Source organism: Cnephaeus nilssonii, assembly GCF_951640355.1.
Source record: "Cnephaeus nilssonii genome assembly, chromosome: 10".
In the NCBI taxonomy this organism is placed as follows: domain Eukaryota; kingdom Metazoa; phylum Chordata; class Mammalia; order Chiroptera; family Vespertilionidae; genus Cnephaeus; species Cnephaeus nilssonii.
Genome location: NC_137081.1, coordinates 38,032,639 through 38,045,606, shown reverse-complemented (window position 1 = coordinate 38,045,606; position 12,968 = coordinate 38,032,639). Strand labels below are relative to the sequence as shown.

The 12,968-nt window shown below is 45.4% G+C and overlaps 1 protein-coding gene across 3 annotated transcripts in view; it reads left to right on the top strand.

Moving 5' to 3' along the window:
• The first annotated feature begins 582 nt into the window (after window positions 1-582).
• Window positions 583-12,968, top strand: part of ITGA4 (integrin subunit alpha 4) — a 77,634-nt gene continuing 65,248 nt past the window's right edge. For all 3 annotated transcript variants that reach the window (XM_079782879.1, XM_079782880.1, XM_079782881.1), the window contains exons 1-2: window positions 583-846; window positions 1,189-1,310. In XM_079782879.1, the coding sequence (XP_079639005.1) occupies window positions 650-846; window positions 1,189-1,310 (319 nt within the window). In that variant the 5' untranslated portion in view covers window positions 583-649. The remainder of the gene's footprint in view (window positions 847-1,188; window positions 1,311-12,968) is intronic.

Genomic DNA, 12,968 nt, shown 5'->3' with positions numbered 1-12,968 from the left:
CACCCCACCCCCGCCCCGCAGCCGGGCGCCCAGGTTTGTGGCTGCCCCTTGGGCCACCCTGCGGCCGGCCGCGGAAGCTCCGCGTTCTTAGTGGGGTCCACGCGGGTCGGATTGGGGCCACACGGCTCCGCAGCCAGGCCCCAACCGCGGTCAAAAGGGGAAGCCCGTGCTCCTTCCAGCTCCGCTCTCGCAAAGCCCCGGAGCCGAGACCTCCTGCGCTCGGAGGAGGCTGGGAGGTCCGGACACGCGCGTCCCGCAGCGGAGGTCCCCTAGCGCCCCCTACAGCCCCTCGTGGGGGAGGGGGGACGGCACACCGCCTCGCGGCTCAGCACCACGCCCGGGACCCCACCCAGCGGCCCGCGCCCAGGATCACACGGCGCCCGCACCTCCCCGCGGCAGAAACCGGGCGTGGGGTCCTGAGGGCGGGCGCGCTGCATCCCAGGCGGCGGTGGCTCCGCCCGAGGCCGACTTCCCCTCCCTCTTTCAGTGCGTCCCTCCCTTCCTCCCTCCCTCCCTCCTTCCCTCCTGCCTGCTGGCACCGGACACGCCGAACCTCTTCTCTGGGGGCCCCCTTCCCCTCGGCGGAGTCTCATCCCGTACGCCGTCGGGACTGTGCCATTTGGGGTTGAATGTTCCCCTCCGAGAGCGCATGGCTGAGGACGCAAGACGCGGGCCGGGCCCCCGAAGGGCCGCCGTCCGGGAGGCGGTGATGCTGCTGCTGTGCCTGGGGGTCCCGAGCGGGCGCCCCTACAACGTGGACACCGAGAGCGCGCTGCTTTACCAGGGCCCCCGCGACACCCTTTTCGGCTACTCGGTGGTGCTGCACAGCCACGGGCCCAGGCGATGGTGAGGAGAGGGACTCGGGCGCGCCGGGCATCTCCGAGCCGGGAAGGGTGCCCCGGGGTTGCCTGCGGTTCAAACTTTGCTCTCTCGGGAGGCGGCCGCGGGGAGCGCGGCGATGGCTGGCTCCTTGGAGAGCTGACCGGGAAACGAACTTATCTCTCGGGGTGGCAGCGCCCGGGGTGCGTCCTGGTACAGGCCCTGGGGCTGCGAGGTAGGGTGGCCCGTGGGCGCGCGGGCGGCGGGCGGGGGAGGGGGCCGCGGGCCTGCTGCCAGCTGCTCCTCCGCGGAGACCCGGGTTCGCGCCGCTCAGCTCCCGCCCGCGCGCACGTGCGCGTCTCTCCGTAGGCTCGTCGTGGGGGCTCCCACCGCCGACTGGCTCGCCAATGCCTCCGTGGTCCATCCCGGGGCCATTTACAGATGCCAGATCGGAAAGAACCCAAACCGGACTTGTCAACAGCTCCAGCTGGGTGAGTAGGGTCTGGGACCAGGAGTGAGTGCGCACACACCCTCCCCCCCAACGTGGGGGCTCCTCGGTCACACTTGTGCTGGAAGAACGCACGGTGCCTTCTGCTTCTAGTGTAAAGCAAACGATTTTCACTCAGCTCCACACCGTCTTCGCTTCTTAACACTTCTTTCTGTCACCGTTCCCCTCCCTGTGCTAAGCCCTGTAGCAATGCTTGCGGTACTCTGACATGACTGTGACTAAACTATCTAGAGGGACATTTTTACAGTACCTTCCCCCTCCCCCATCCTTTTGTAAAACACAATGTAAGGTCTCAGCACATTAAGAACAGGATACAGCTAAGCCAAGACTAAAGAATTGTATTTCCATCATTGACCCGCCAGCCTGGTTAAGAGAACCAGGGGGCTAGGGGGCAGATCAGGAATAGCAGTTGGAATTGATCCCACATCCTGTCAAGTAGCCGGAGGGCTCTCTAAAACAGAAAACGCTGTAGCTTTACCGAGCATGTAAAAATGTCAAAGAAGGGCACAGGAAAGATTGGCATCTTCATTGTTAATACAATTAAATTAGCAGGAACATATAATTATTAGTTTTTATCTCCCAAAACGCTCATGTTAAATAGCTACTTCTATGTGAAGTCATTTCTTAATGTCTCTTCTTAGATTTATGATGACTTGGAATATGCCTTCTGAAGGGGGAGGGGAGAAAGTTCATGTTTCAAAGCACCGAAGCAAATTTGCTTTGCACAGACGCATGGGGTGGGGTGTGAAAGAGGAACTAATACTAGTTCAGACCTATCTTGTTCCAAACACTGTTAGGCACTGCCATATAGGTTGCTTAATGTTTTCCTCTCAGCACCCCTGGGTCATAGTGGGCATTGTTCCTACTTAACACACAGAGGACTCTGTGACTCAGGGGTTGCAAGTCCTTCTTCTAAAGCAGTGGTTCTCAACCTTCCTAATGCCTGGACCCTTTAATACAGTTCCTCACGTTGTGGTGACCCCCAACCATAAAATTATTTTCGTTGCTACTTCATAACTGTAATTTTGCTACTGTTAATGAATCATAATGTAAATATCTGTGTTTTCCGATGGTCTTAGGCTCTGCAGCAGTGGTTCTCAACCTGTGGGTCGGGTAGCAGGGTCGCCTAAGACCATCGGAAAACACAGATATTTACATTACGATTCACTAACAGTAGCAAAATTACAGTTATGAAGTAGCAACAAAAATAATTTTATGGTTGGGGGTCACCACAACATGAGGAACGGTATTAAAGGGTCGCGGCATTAGGAAGGTTGAGAACCATTGTTCTAAAGGCTACTCAGCTAGTGAGTGGAAGATGGGGACCCCAAGTCAAAGTTAGGGCTGCTTGGGTCCAAAGTCCAAGCCCTGCTCTTTTATGTACCCATCTTCAGTGCAAATGAAATTAAGTGAAGAGTCCAATATGTTGTCTGCTGAGCTGATGAGTCATCTGTAAATGGTGAATAAAAGGTTATGATTGGTACCGTTTTCATATTGAGACTTTGAGATAAGCTACACCTTTAACCCCCTTTTCTAGTAGTTTTTGCTTTTTCTCAAACTAGGAAGCTGGTTTTCTTCATTTAGAATGAATTCAAATAGAGTATGCATATAATGGGATTTTTTATTTTTAACTCCGAGAGCATCCATAAAGTCTAGGAGTTGTCAGTAGCATGTAGAATAAGCCCCAGTCACTCATGAAGCCTCTTCCATCCCCCAAAGCAGACTATTAAAGCATAACACATTCGTAGACCTATCTATTTGGAATAATTCTGTAAAACATAATTTTCATTCCATGAGGGGATTGTGGGATAAAGAATTGACGAGTGGAGCAGGCAACCTTGACCTGCCAGAGGATCTTGATAAGACTTCAGGAGGTAGAAATGTCATTTCTGTTATCCTGTCATAGTTTTCTGATCCATGACATTATTACTGCTGGTACCTAGCACTCAATTCCTATCTGGAAGGTCACGGAATCTATTTCTAGATGTCTGTATTTTAACTGGAAATATGTCATAGCATTATATAAAATTTCAGATAATAATGTCAAAATTGAAGGAAAACCTAAATTCTTTGGGCATTTGGAACATAGGGATCAACTACAGAAATATCCTTAGAGAAATGAGCATATGGTAAATGCACAACAAACACAAATTAAAAGCAAAGCAAAAGTTTGTTGTCAACCTGATTGGTAAAAAGGAGAAGTAATTAGAAATGAAAAGCCAAAGGGATATTTTTAACCTTTAAATGTCGGGTCAATCAAGGCAAAAAGGAAGACAAGATTTCTATTCAATCACTGATTGCAACACTAATGGCTGAAGTACTAGCTTTGCATATTAGCAAAAGAATTGACTAAAATTGTTTTTCATGCAATGTTTTCAACCGTGCAACTTCTCTTCCTTTTATAAAGAAACTAGAGGCCTGGTGCACGACATTCGTGCACTGGGGGGGTCTCAGCCCGGCCTGCACCCTCTCACAGTCCGGGAGCCCTTGGGGGATGTCCGACTGATGGCTAAGGGGAGCGGGCCTAAGCCGTCAGTTGGACATCCTTAGCACTGCCGTGGAGGTGGGAGAGGCTCCTCGCCACCGCCGCTGTGCTCACCAGCTGTGAGCCCGGCTTCTGGCTGAGCAGCGCTCTCCCTGTGGGAATGCACTGACCACTAGGGAGCAGCTCTTGCATTGAGCATCTGCCCCCTGGTGGTCAGTGTGTGTCATAGTGACCAGTTGTTCCGCCGTTTGGTCGATTTGCATATTAGCCTTTTATTATATAGGATTATGTATCTCCCCTTTACCCTCTTCTTGGGTAAAGGGGGAATAAATGGTAATGGAAGGAGACTTGGTGATGGATGGGGTGGTGAACACAATACAATGTGCAGATGATATATATGGAATTGTACAGCTGAAACCTATATAATTTTATTAACCAATGTCAAACCAATAAATTGAATAATTTTTAAAGTTAAATGTAAAAATTAAAAGGCAACAGTTGAGATGAAACACAATGAAAAATACTTTCTTGTTGACTGAACCAAAAAAATATTATAATAACTAAAGATTGAGCTATGATTGCCATGTCAATAAGGTATTTTCTTTCATTTAAAACTAGAGGCTCGGTACACGAATTCGTGCACAGGTAGGGTCCCTCGGGGTGGTCTGCGGGGATAGGGCCCCAGCTTGTGCCTCTAGCCTCAGAGCCCCGCAGCCCCACCTGGCACCCTGCCTTGGCCTGGCGCTGCCCCCTCACCTGCTCCACCATCCCGCCTGCAGGGCAATCGATCGAGGCCAGGACCCCTGCCCGGCTCCTTCAGTGCCTGGAGCTATGCGTCGGCCCCGCTCCCCGCCTCCACTGCTGGTCACTGTCTGTGGGGTGATCAGTGAGGTGATCGGGCCCTGTCTCACACCTGCCTTGGCCTGGCACACCCGCTCACCTGCTCCACCATCCTGCCGTGGTCCCACTTGTTGCGGCCCATTGGGGCCAGCAGCACCTTCACTGCCACCTGCTGCCAGTGCCCAACACCTGCCATGTTCCACGCTGCCCCTTGGTGGTCAGTGCATGTCATAGCGAGCGGTCGAACTCCCAGTCAAACTCTCGGTTGAACAATTTGCATATTAGGCTTTTATTATATAGGATAGCTTAACTTGAAAAGCCATAGATGAAATTGAAAGATCCCTTACAATGGTGCCTATCTCCTGCACAATTCAAAATACTATCCACATTGACTAGCCTTTAGGTCTCAGAATTTCAGATCAAAGTTTGATTCAAGTAGACAATTCCCCATAAAAGAGGAGTTCAATATCCACCACCACCCCATGCTTCCCCTATTTTGTGGATAATGTTGTTGCATATGTGGTATATTTACTGTAGCTATAATCTAAAGTGAGCAGCAAATGCCCATTTATCTAGAATGTTCAGGGTGTGAGATGTTGAGAGTAAGATACCCTTTCAGGGAAGTGAATTGACTGTAGAAGAGGCACTTCCGTCCTGCATGCAGACAGACTCGCTCACCTCCCTGCCTGCCTGAGAGAGTCTCTCCTCTCACTCCACTGGTACTTCCCTGGATGAACCAAAAGGAAGTTAATCTTCCATCTGGAGGGTCTGAGCCCAGGCTTGTTCGCGGAGACGTCTTATCTGAGGAGGCTCCAGTGATTGCCGCTCATCCAGTTGCTTCTCATTTTTTTTGTTGTTGTTTTGTTTATATGTTTGGTTTTTTAGAGAGAGAGGAAGGGAGAGGGATAGAGAGAAACATGGATGAGAGAGAAACATCTATCAGCTGCCTCCTGCACACCCCCTACTGGGGGATCAAGCCAGCAACCCAGGCATGTTCCCTGACTGGGAATCAAACCCGTAACCTCTTGGGTCATGGGGTTGATGTTCAACCACTGAGCGACACTGGCCAGGCTGCTTTTCTACTCATAGTCTGCATCCTTATTGAGGCTTTTTAAAAAGAAACTTTGATAGCAGATGGTTGTTAAAATAAGGCATCACAAATCATGACTGTATTATTATGGTTAATTATGGTCCATCCATGGATTACAATATTCAAATAATTAGGACATAATAAAATGCATAAATGATTATAAAATCATACTTTAAAATTTTATTTAATTGGTTATTCAAAAAATATTTCAGATCTTTCATTACTTTGGAGTTGTCCCTAATAGTATTACACACACACACACACACACACACACACACACACACACACTTACTTGGGTAATAGAGTCTAAAGTTACATAGGTACACTGCCCAATACAAGTCAGTGGCCACCTGTGGCTATTGAGCACAAGAAATTTGGCTAGTTTACAGTGAGAGGTGCTATACTCTAAATTGCATACTGGATTTCAAAGATAGTACAAAAAAATAAAATACAATATTCCATTATTTTATTTTATTTTTAAAATATTTTTTATTGATTTCAGAGAGGAAGGAAGAGGGAGAGAGAGACAGAAACATCAGTGATGAGTGAGGGTCATTGATCGGCTGCCTCCTGCACACCCCACACTGGGGATCTAGCCCACAACCCAGGTATATGCCCTGACCAGGAATCGAACCATGACCTGGTTCATAGGTCAATGCTCAACCACTGAGCCATGCTGGTTGGGCTCCATTATTTTTTTTTAGATATTGATTACATGTTGAAATAAATAGTTAAAAATTAATAGTGCTTACATGTTTAAGTGATATTTTAGATGTACTGAGTTAAATAAAGTATATTGTTAAAATTAATTTCACTTTTTTTTTTTACTGTTTTAATGTTACTACTATAAAATTAAACATTTTATATGTGGCTTGTATTATATTCCTGTGGAACAGCACTAATCTAGAGAAACATAATTTCCCTGCCTAAACTAACGCTAACTTTTTAGCAGGTGTCTATGCATAAATAGATAATACTTTCACTTTTCTTTTCCAGACCAAGCATTGTACAAGTACTAGATCTTTAAGATCCCTGCTTGTGCCTCTCTTTTTCTTGCTACAAAGAATGGTCCATCACAAGTCAGTCATCATTATTCCCCTTCAGATTTCTTTCTGAAAATTATATTCCCTTCGCCAGCCTCCTGGTTTATATTATTCTAGAGGCCCGATGCACGAAATTTGTGCATGGGGGGGCAGGTGTCTCTCAGCCCGGCCTGCCCCCTCTCACAATCCGGGACCCCTCAGGTAGGGTCCCTAGGCCTGGCTGGCGATCAGGGCCTGTAGGGGCTTTCCTTCCCCTGGCTGCCGGAAGCTGGTCCCACCCCCCCTCCCCCCTGCTGCCACTGCTTGCCATCTGGGCGGTGCTCCCTCCCCCGCCCCTGCCTCCAGTAGCCTCCCTCTGCAGGGGACAGGTGTGGGTGCAATCGCTTGGATGGCCTGGTGATCACTCTGCGGGGTGATTGCTGGCCAGCCCTGCACACCCACAGTGTCTCTGACTGGTGGCCTGGACCTCCCTCTGCTGGGCGATCGATCGCGGGGTTCTGTGATTGATTGCCCAGCAGAGGGAGGCCCCACCCACCCAGCAGGGGCTCCACAATCCATGCTGCACAGAGGGAAGTCCCGCCCACCCGTCTGGGGCTCCGCAATCAATCGCTGCACAAAGGGTGGCCTGGGCCTCCCTCTTTGGGGTGATCGCGGAGCCCCCCCATTGATCACCCCACCGGCCCGTGGCTTGGACCTCCCTCTTTGGGGTGATCGATTGCAGAGCCCTCCCAGCAATCGCCCCACAGAGGGTAGCCTGGGCCTCCCTCTGCCGGGCGATCATGGGGCGATGGCGGGGCCCCCGACCAATCACATTGCACCCGTCTTGGATGGCCTGGCTCCAGTGCGTGTCACAGCATGGTCGTCCGGACGGTCGTTCTGCTGTTTGGTCGTTCGGTCGATTTGCATATTATGCTTTTATTATTACAGATAACCTATTTGGAAGAAGTTAAGTCAATTAGCATTGGATCATTAAATTTATGATTACCTCACTCTCACTTCTGCCTGATTTACAGGAATTATTAGCGTCATATTAAAAGGCAAACCTCCCAGTGTTGAAACTCTAAATATGTACTTGGTAACTTTTCTTTTTCATTTGCACTACTCTTCAAATTGTAGCTTATGAGGCTGAGTTGATACAGACTGGTCATTTTGAAAAATCATCTGTGAACATAGGTTGTCATGGTAATTATGCAGAAAAATCATGACAGAGAGCTTCATTAATAAACTGTAACATTAAGAAAATTAAGTTCCCTGATTTCCAGCAATTTCCTAAACTCCATCTAAAAGAATGGTTTCCACCTAATTGGAAAGATGAGGTTTTCTAAATGCATTTATTTTTGCCCTTAAGTTTACTTGATTACTGTGTAATATTCCTAATGACTAAAAAATATCTCCCATGATGGTGCTGCGCTGGGGTCAGTAATGGTAATCCATTGTACATGGGGGTCATTTATTCATTCAGTCATTTATTGAGGGGTGACGAAGGGCCAGAACTTGGACACACAGAAGACACATGGTCCTTGCCCCAGCAGGTTCACAGTCTATTGGGTTCTTATTGGAAAGCATGGTGAGAAGATCTGAGGTAGGAGAATATGGTGATGTCTTCCTGAGAAATTGATGTTCCAGTGGGGAACTTAATGAAAATCAGGAGTTAGATAGAGGTTACAGGAAAAGGTGTCAGACAGAGCAAACTATGCATGAAGATCCTGAGGTCTTTGAGAGCATGGCATCTTAGAACTGAAAGAAAAATGCATGCAGTTGGACTGCGGAGGGTAAATCGGAGGGTAGGTTGGCGAGGTAAGCAAGGATTATTTTGGGTACAACTTCCTAAACTCTCTTTAGGATTATGAATTTGTCCTATGGTAATTAAAGCTGGGGAGTGACATGATTCGATTTGTGTTTTAGATACTTCTGGTTGCAGAGTACCGAATGCTTTGGAGGAAATGTGTTAAGATAGTGGCAGTAGGGATGGAAAAAAACACACAGAGATTCTGCAGTTATTTAAAAGACAGATTCAGCAGGATGTGATCATTACTAAATGAGAGATGAAGGAACGTTTCTGTAACCCCCAGGGCATAATTTATTTTTAAATTAACCCAAAACAATACACTAATTTATACAGACAAAAGGTAAGTGAAAAATTCCACAGTTGATTCTCATATGTGTCCTCCAACCCAATTTCCTTCATTTGAGAACTGTTAATATAAAAAAAGTGTGCTTTAACTTTTAAGTATTCAGAGAAGAAGTTTTCAAAGATGGATTGATGTGAGCTGTTGTCTGGATAATCGTGCTGTGTCCTGTGAGACAGAAGTAAATATCTAGTCATCAGTTGGAGGTATGGGTCAGGTGGGCAGGAGAGGTCTGTATCAGCAATTCAGAGTTGAAGACAATTAGCCCAGAGATGGCAGTCAAAGCCCTGGAGTTTAATGAGTTTAATCTGGGAAATTTCCATCCTGAAAAGATTAGAGGACCCAGGATAGATCCCTGAGGATGCTACCATTTGAGAAGTGGCTGGAACAATGCTGCTCTACTCAGGCTGCTATTTAGATTCTCCTGCAGATCTTTAAGGATACTGCTGTTTATTCCCCAAGATGTTGGGAAGTGGGTCTAGGTAAGTGTAACATTGTAATTTATAGAAAGAAAAACATATATTTGATCTTTGTCCCTGTTTCTGGCACAAAACACCTAAAACCCTTAGAATTTCGTGAGGGATAAGAGAGACAAAGATACCTATGGTTATTTTAATGAAGTGGCTTTTGTACCTCACTTAAGAATGGGGGCTGGTCCCAGCTGGTGTGGCTCGTGGTTGAGCATTGATCCATGCACGGAGAGGTCTCTGGTTGGATTCCCAGTCAGTGCATGTGCCCAGGTAGTGGCAGGGGTGTACAGGAGGCAGCTGATTGATGTTGATGTTTCTTTCTCATTGATGTTTCTTTTTTCTTTTAAATATATTTTATTGATTTTTATTTTATTTTATTTTATTGATTTTTTACAGAGAGGAAGGGAGAGGGACAGAGAGTTAGAAACATCGATGAGAGAGAAACATCGATCAGCTGCCTCCTGCACACCCCCTACTGGGGATGTGCCCGCAACCAAGGTACATGCCCTTGACCGGAATCGAACCTGGGACCCTTCAGTCCGCAGGCCGACGCTCTACCCACTGAGCCAAACCGGTTTCGGCCTCATTGATGTTTCTATCTCTCTCACACTCTCCCTTCCTTTCTCTCTAAAACCAATAAAAATAAATTTTGGCAACTATAAAAGAAAAAAAGAATGGGGGCTGGTTACTAGTGGAGCCAACCAGATGATTAACAAGTGCAGACTTTTCAGTCCCACTCCCATGAGCTCTAAGATGGGGATAGGGACTGGAGGTGGAATCAATCACGAATGGCCAATGTTTTAATCAATTATGCCTATAATAGTGAAGCCTATATAATGAAGCCTCCGTAAAAACCCAAAGGATAGAGTGTGGAGAGCTTCCAGGTTGATGAACTCATTGGAATTGAGTGCAGAATCCTTAGTAGGGCATCAGGATTCTCTATAGGTTCCCAAATGATACGAATATTCTTCTTTTCTTCTCCATGGTTGAGAACCACTGGAGAAGAGAAGAGAAGCCTGAAAAAATGCCCGAGAAGCCAAAGGGATGGGAAGGAAATCGGGTCGGTGTGGCATTATGGAGGTCTAAGGATGAGAGAATTTGAGAAGAGTGAGTGATCGGCAGGATCAAAATTGCTCCAGCTGCAGGCTTGTCTCTTCCTTTTTCTACTTACTGTGACTCCGTCCCTGTTGAGTTGGGTTGGGCAAAAAAAAAAAAAAAAAAAAAAGTTGCCAAGAGGTCGGGCAAGGAAGAATTTAGGAGATTTCATTGGATTCAGAAAGAATCAGTTCATTAGTAACCTTGGTATACCAGTTATAGAGGTGAAGCCAGACTAGAGGCTTGAGGGGAAGTAAGGAGTGAGAAAATATTGGAAGCAAGTCTCAATAACTCTTTTAATTGGGTTTTTCATTAATTATACAAATTTTGTCAATTACTTATGCTAGGTACTGGGAATAGAAAGTTGAATAGGACATGGCTGAAGCCCTCAAAGAACTCAAGTGAACAGTTAACCATGAGAAAATATCCTAAGTGTGATAATAGAGACACACACAGTGGGGGTTTGGGGGACAAATTGGATAATGAGAGATGGTTTCCTGGAAGAGCAGACCCCTGAGTAGTTGAGCCAGTTCTTACCAGTTTTGATGAGCACATAGTAAAAGCTCAATACATTTGAAATGGATGGATACATTTCTCCGATTGGGTGGGATCCTCTGCTGCACACTTCAGCATCATTCCAATAAGTGTAGGCAGCCTTGGGTTCCCAGTTGTCCATCAATTTGTACCAGGCAGTCTAAACAATAACACTCACTCCAGAGATGGGAGCTTGGACCTGACCATCTTTAAAAACAGGGATTTTTTTTTTATTTCAAAAGTAGCTGAAAATCAAATTGAAACATGGAAGTGGTCTTACAATTGACAGGACTGGGCTCAATAATTGTCTTACAATAATTGCTAATATTTATTACATGCTTTCTATGTATATATTAACTCATCAGCAGTGTGTTTGTGCTGATGCTCTCAGTTTACCTCCAAAAATCTTTTTTTTAAAGATAGGAAATATTTATATGAAATTCTGTAATGCACAATGAGAAGAGTAACCATGTAAACTTAGTTGCCAGATCTCTTTGGTGGGAAATAACGTGTGAATTGGATTAGACACCCTACAAGAAGACTCTTTCCAGGCACACCCTCTGTTGTGAAATCTTTCTAGGTCTACCTCACCTCGATACCATTCTTTGTTTTCCTGTGAACGTTTTCTAGTATTCGGTAGGTTTTGTTCACAATCATTATCTCTGCAACATTTTATCCCATTCTTGAAGCTTTTTATAGAGACATGTCTGTTAATATCTGTAACTCCTCATCTCAGTGCGACCCTCCATTGGTGCAGGACAATGCCAAACACTCCCTGACTGTTACTTCTCTCACATATTTTTAAACCTTGGTGTCTTCCTGACATCGTCTGTTCTGCCCTGTGAATTCCCAAACCAGGCACAGAACTTCAATATGGCCCACCTCGCATTAAGCCAGAGCAGATTTCCCCAGAGGTTGTTTCTGTTAACATTTTTGTGTTTTCTTCTTTCAAAGACACTCAAAATGGTATTCATATATTAGTGATAGTTTTTCAAGTGAATCCTGAAGACAAAGAGATTAACTGGAAACCATGGAAGTAGAGAATTTTCTAATGTTGGAAATTAATGTTACCAGCTTAGTAGGTTTATTATAGAAATAAAATGAGTATGGAACTATTAATAATGTTAATATTTGGGTTCTTTTCCTACATTAATAGGGAAAAGTATTAATAGCAGATCATTGTAAGGTAGTATAGATGCTAATTAACAGTGTGGGCTTGAATCCTTTCTTCCTCCACTAATTAGGGTTGTGATTTGGGGCAAGATGCTTAATCTCCCTTTGTTTCAGCTTCTCTACCTGTAAAATTGGGATAATGACAATAATACCTACTCACAGGGATGGAAGGAAAACTAAATGAGTTAATATATACATAGGAAGCATGTCATAAATATTAGCAATTATTGTAAGACAATGCTCCCTCTTTAAATTATGTTCATTCATGTTCAAATATGACAAGTTGCAGTATATTTTTCTGGTGTAGTTAGTAGAAAGCTTTGTGTAGGTTTTCTGCAGGAATTTGAAAGAGTTTGGGCCTAAGATCCCTGGAAGAGATGCTAAACCTAGAATCAAGCTCACAAGTGACCAGGTTTTCAGTTCTGGGGCCTTGTGGTAGCTCAGGATCAGCCCTGATTTGTAAAAAGGCAACACTAAACTTGGCACTACCCTCTGCAGATGTTTACCTCCGTGTTCAACTCTCTTTCTGGAAACAATAAAGTAAAATAATAAAACTCTAAAGTTAAAAAAGTATATAAAATGAAATGAAAAAGAGGACTGAAATACTGGCATTTTCAGGCCTGATATTATATAAGCTATTTCTCACATAAGTTGAGAATGGTTATTAGTCATTATTAGATTTTGATAAAAAATCTGAGAAGCTGACATTTCAATTCCTGTTTTTCCAGGGAGAAAATACTTTGAGAATGGTGTCTAATGTTGTTGTTTGTTTTGATAGTTTG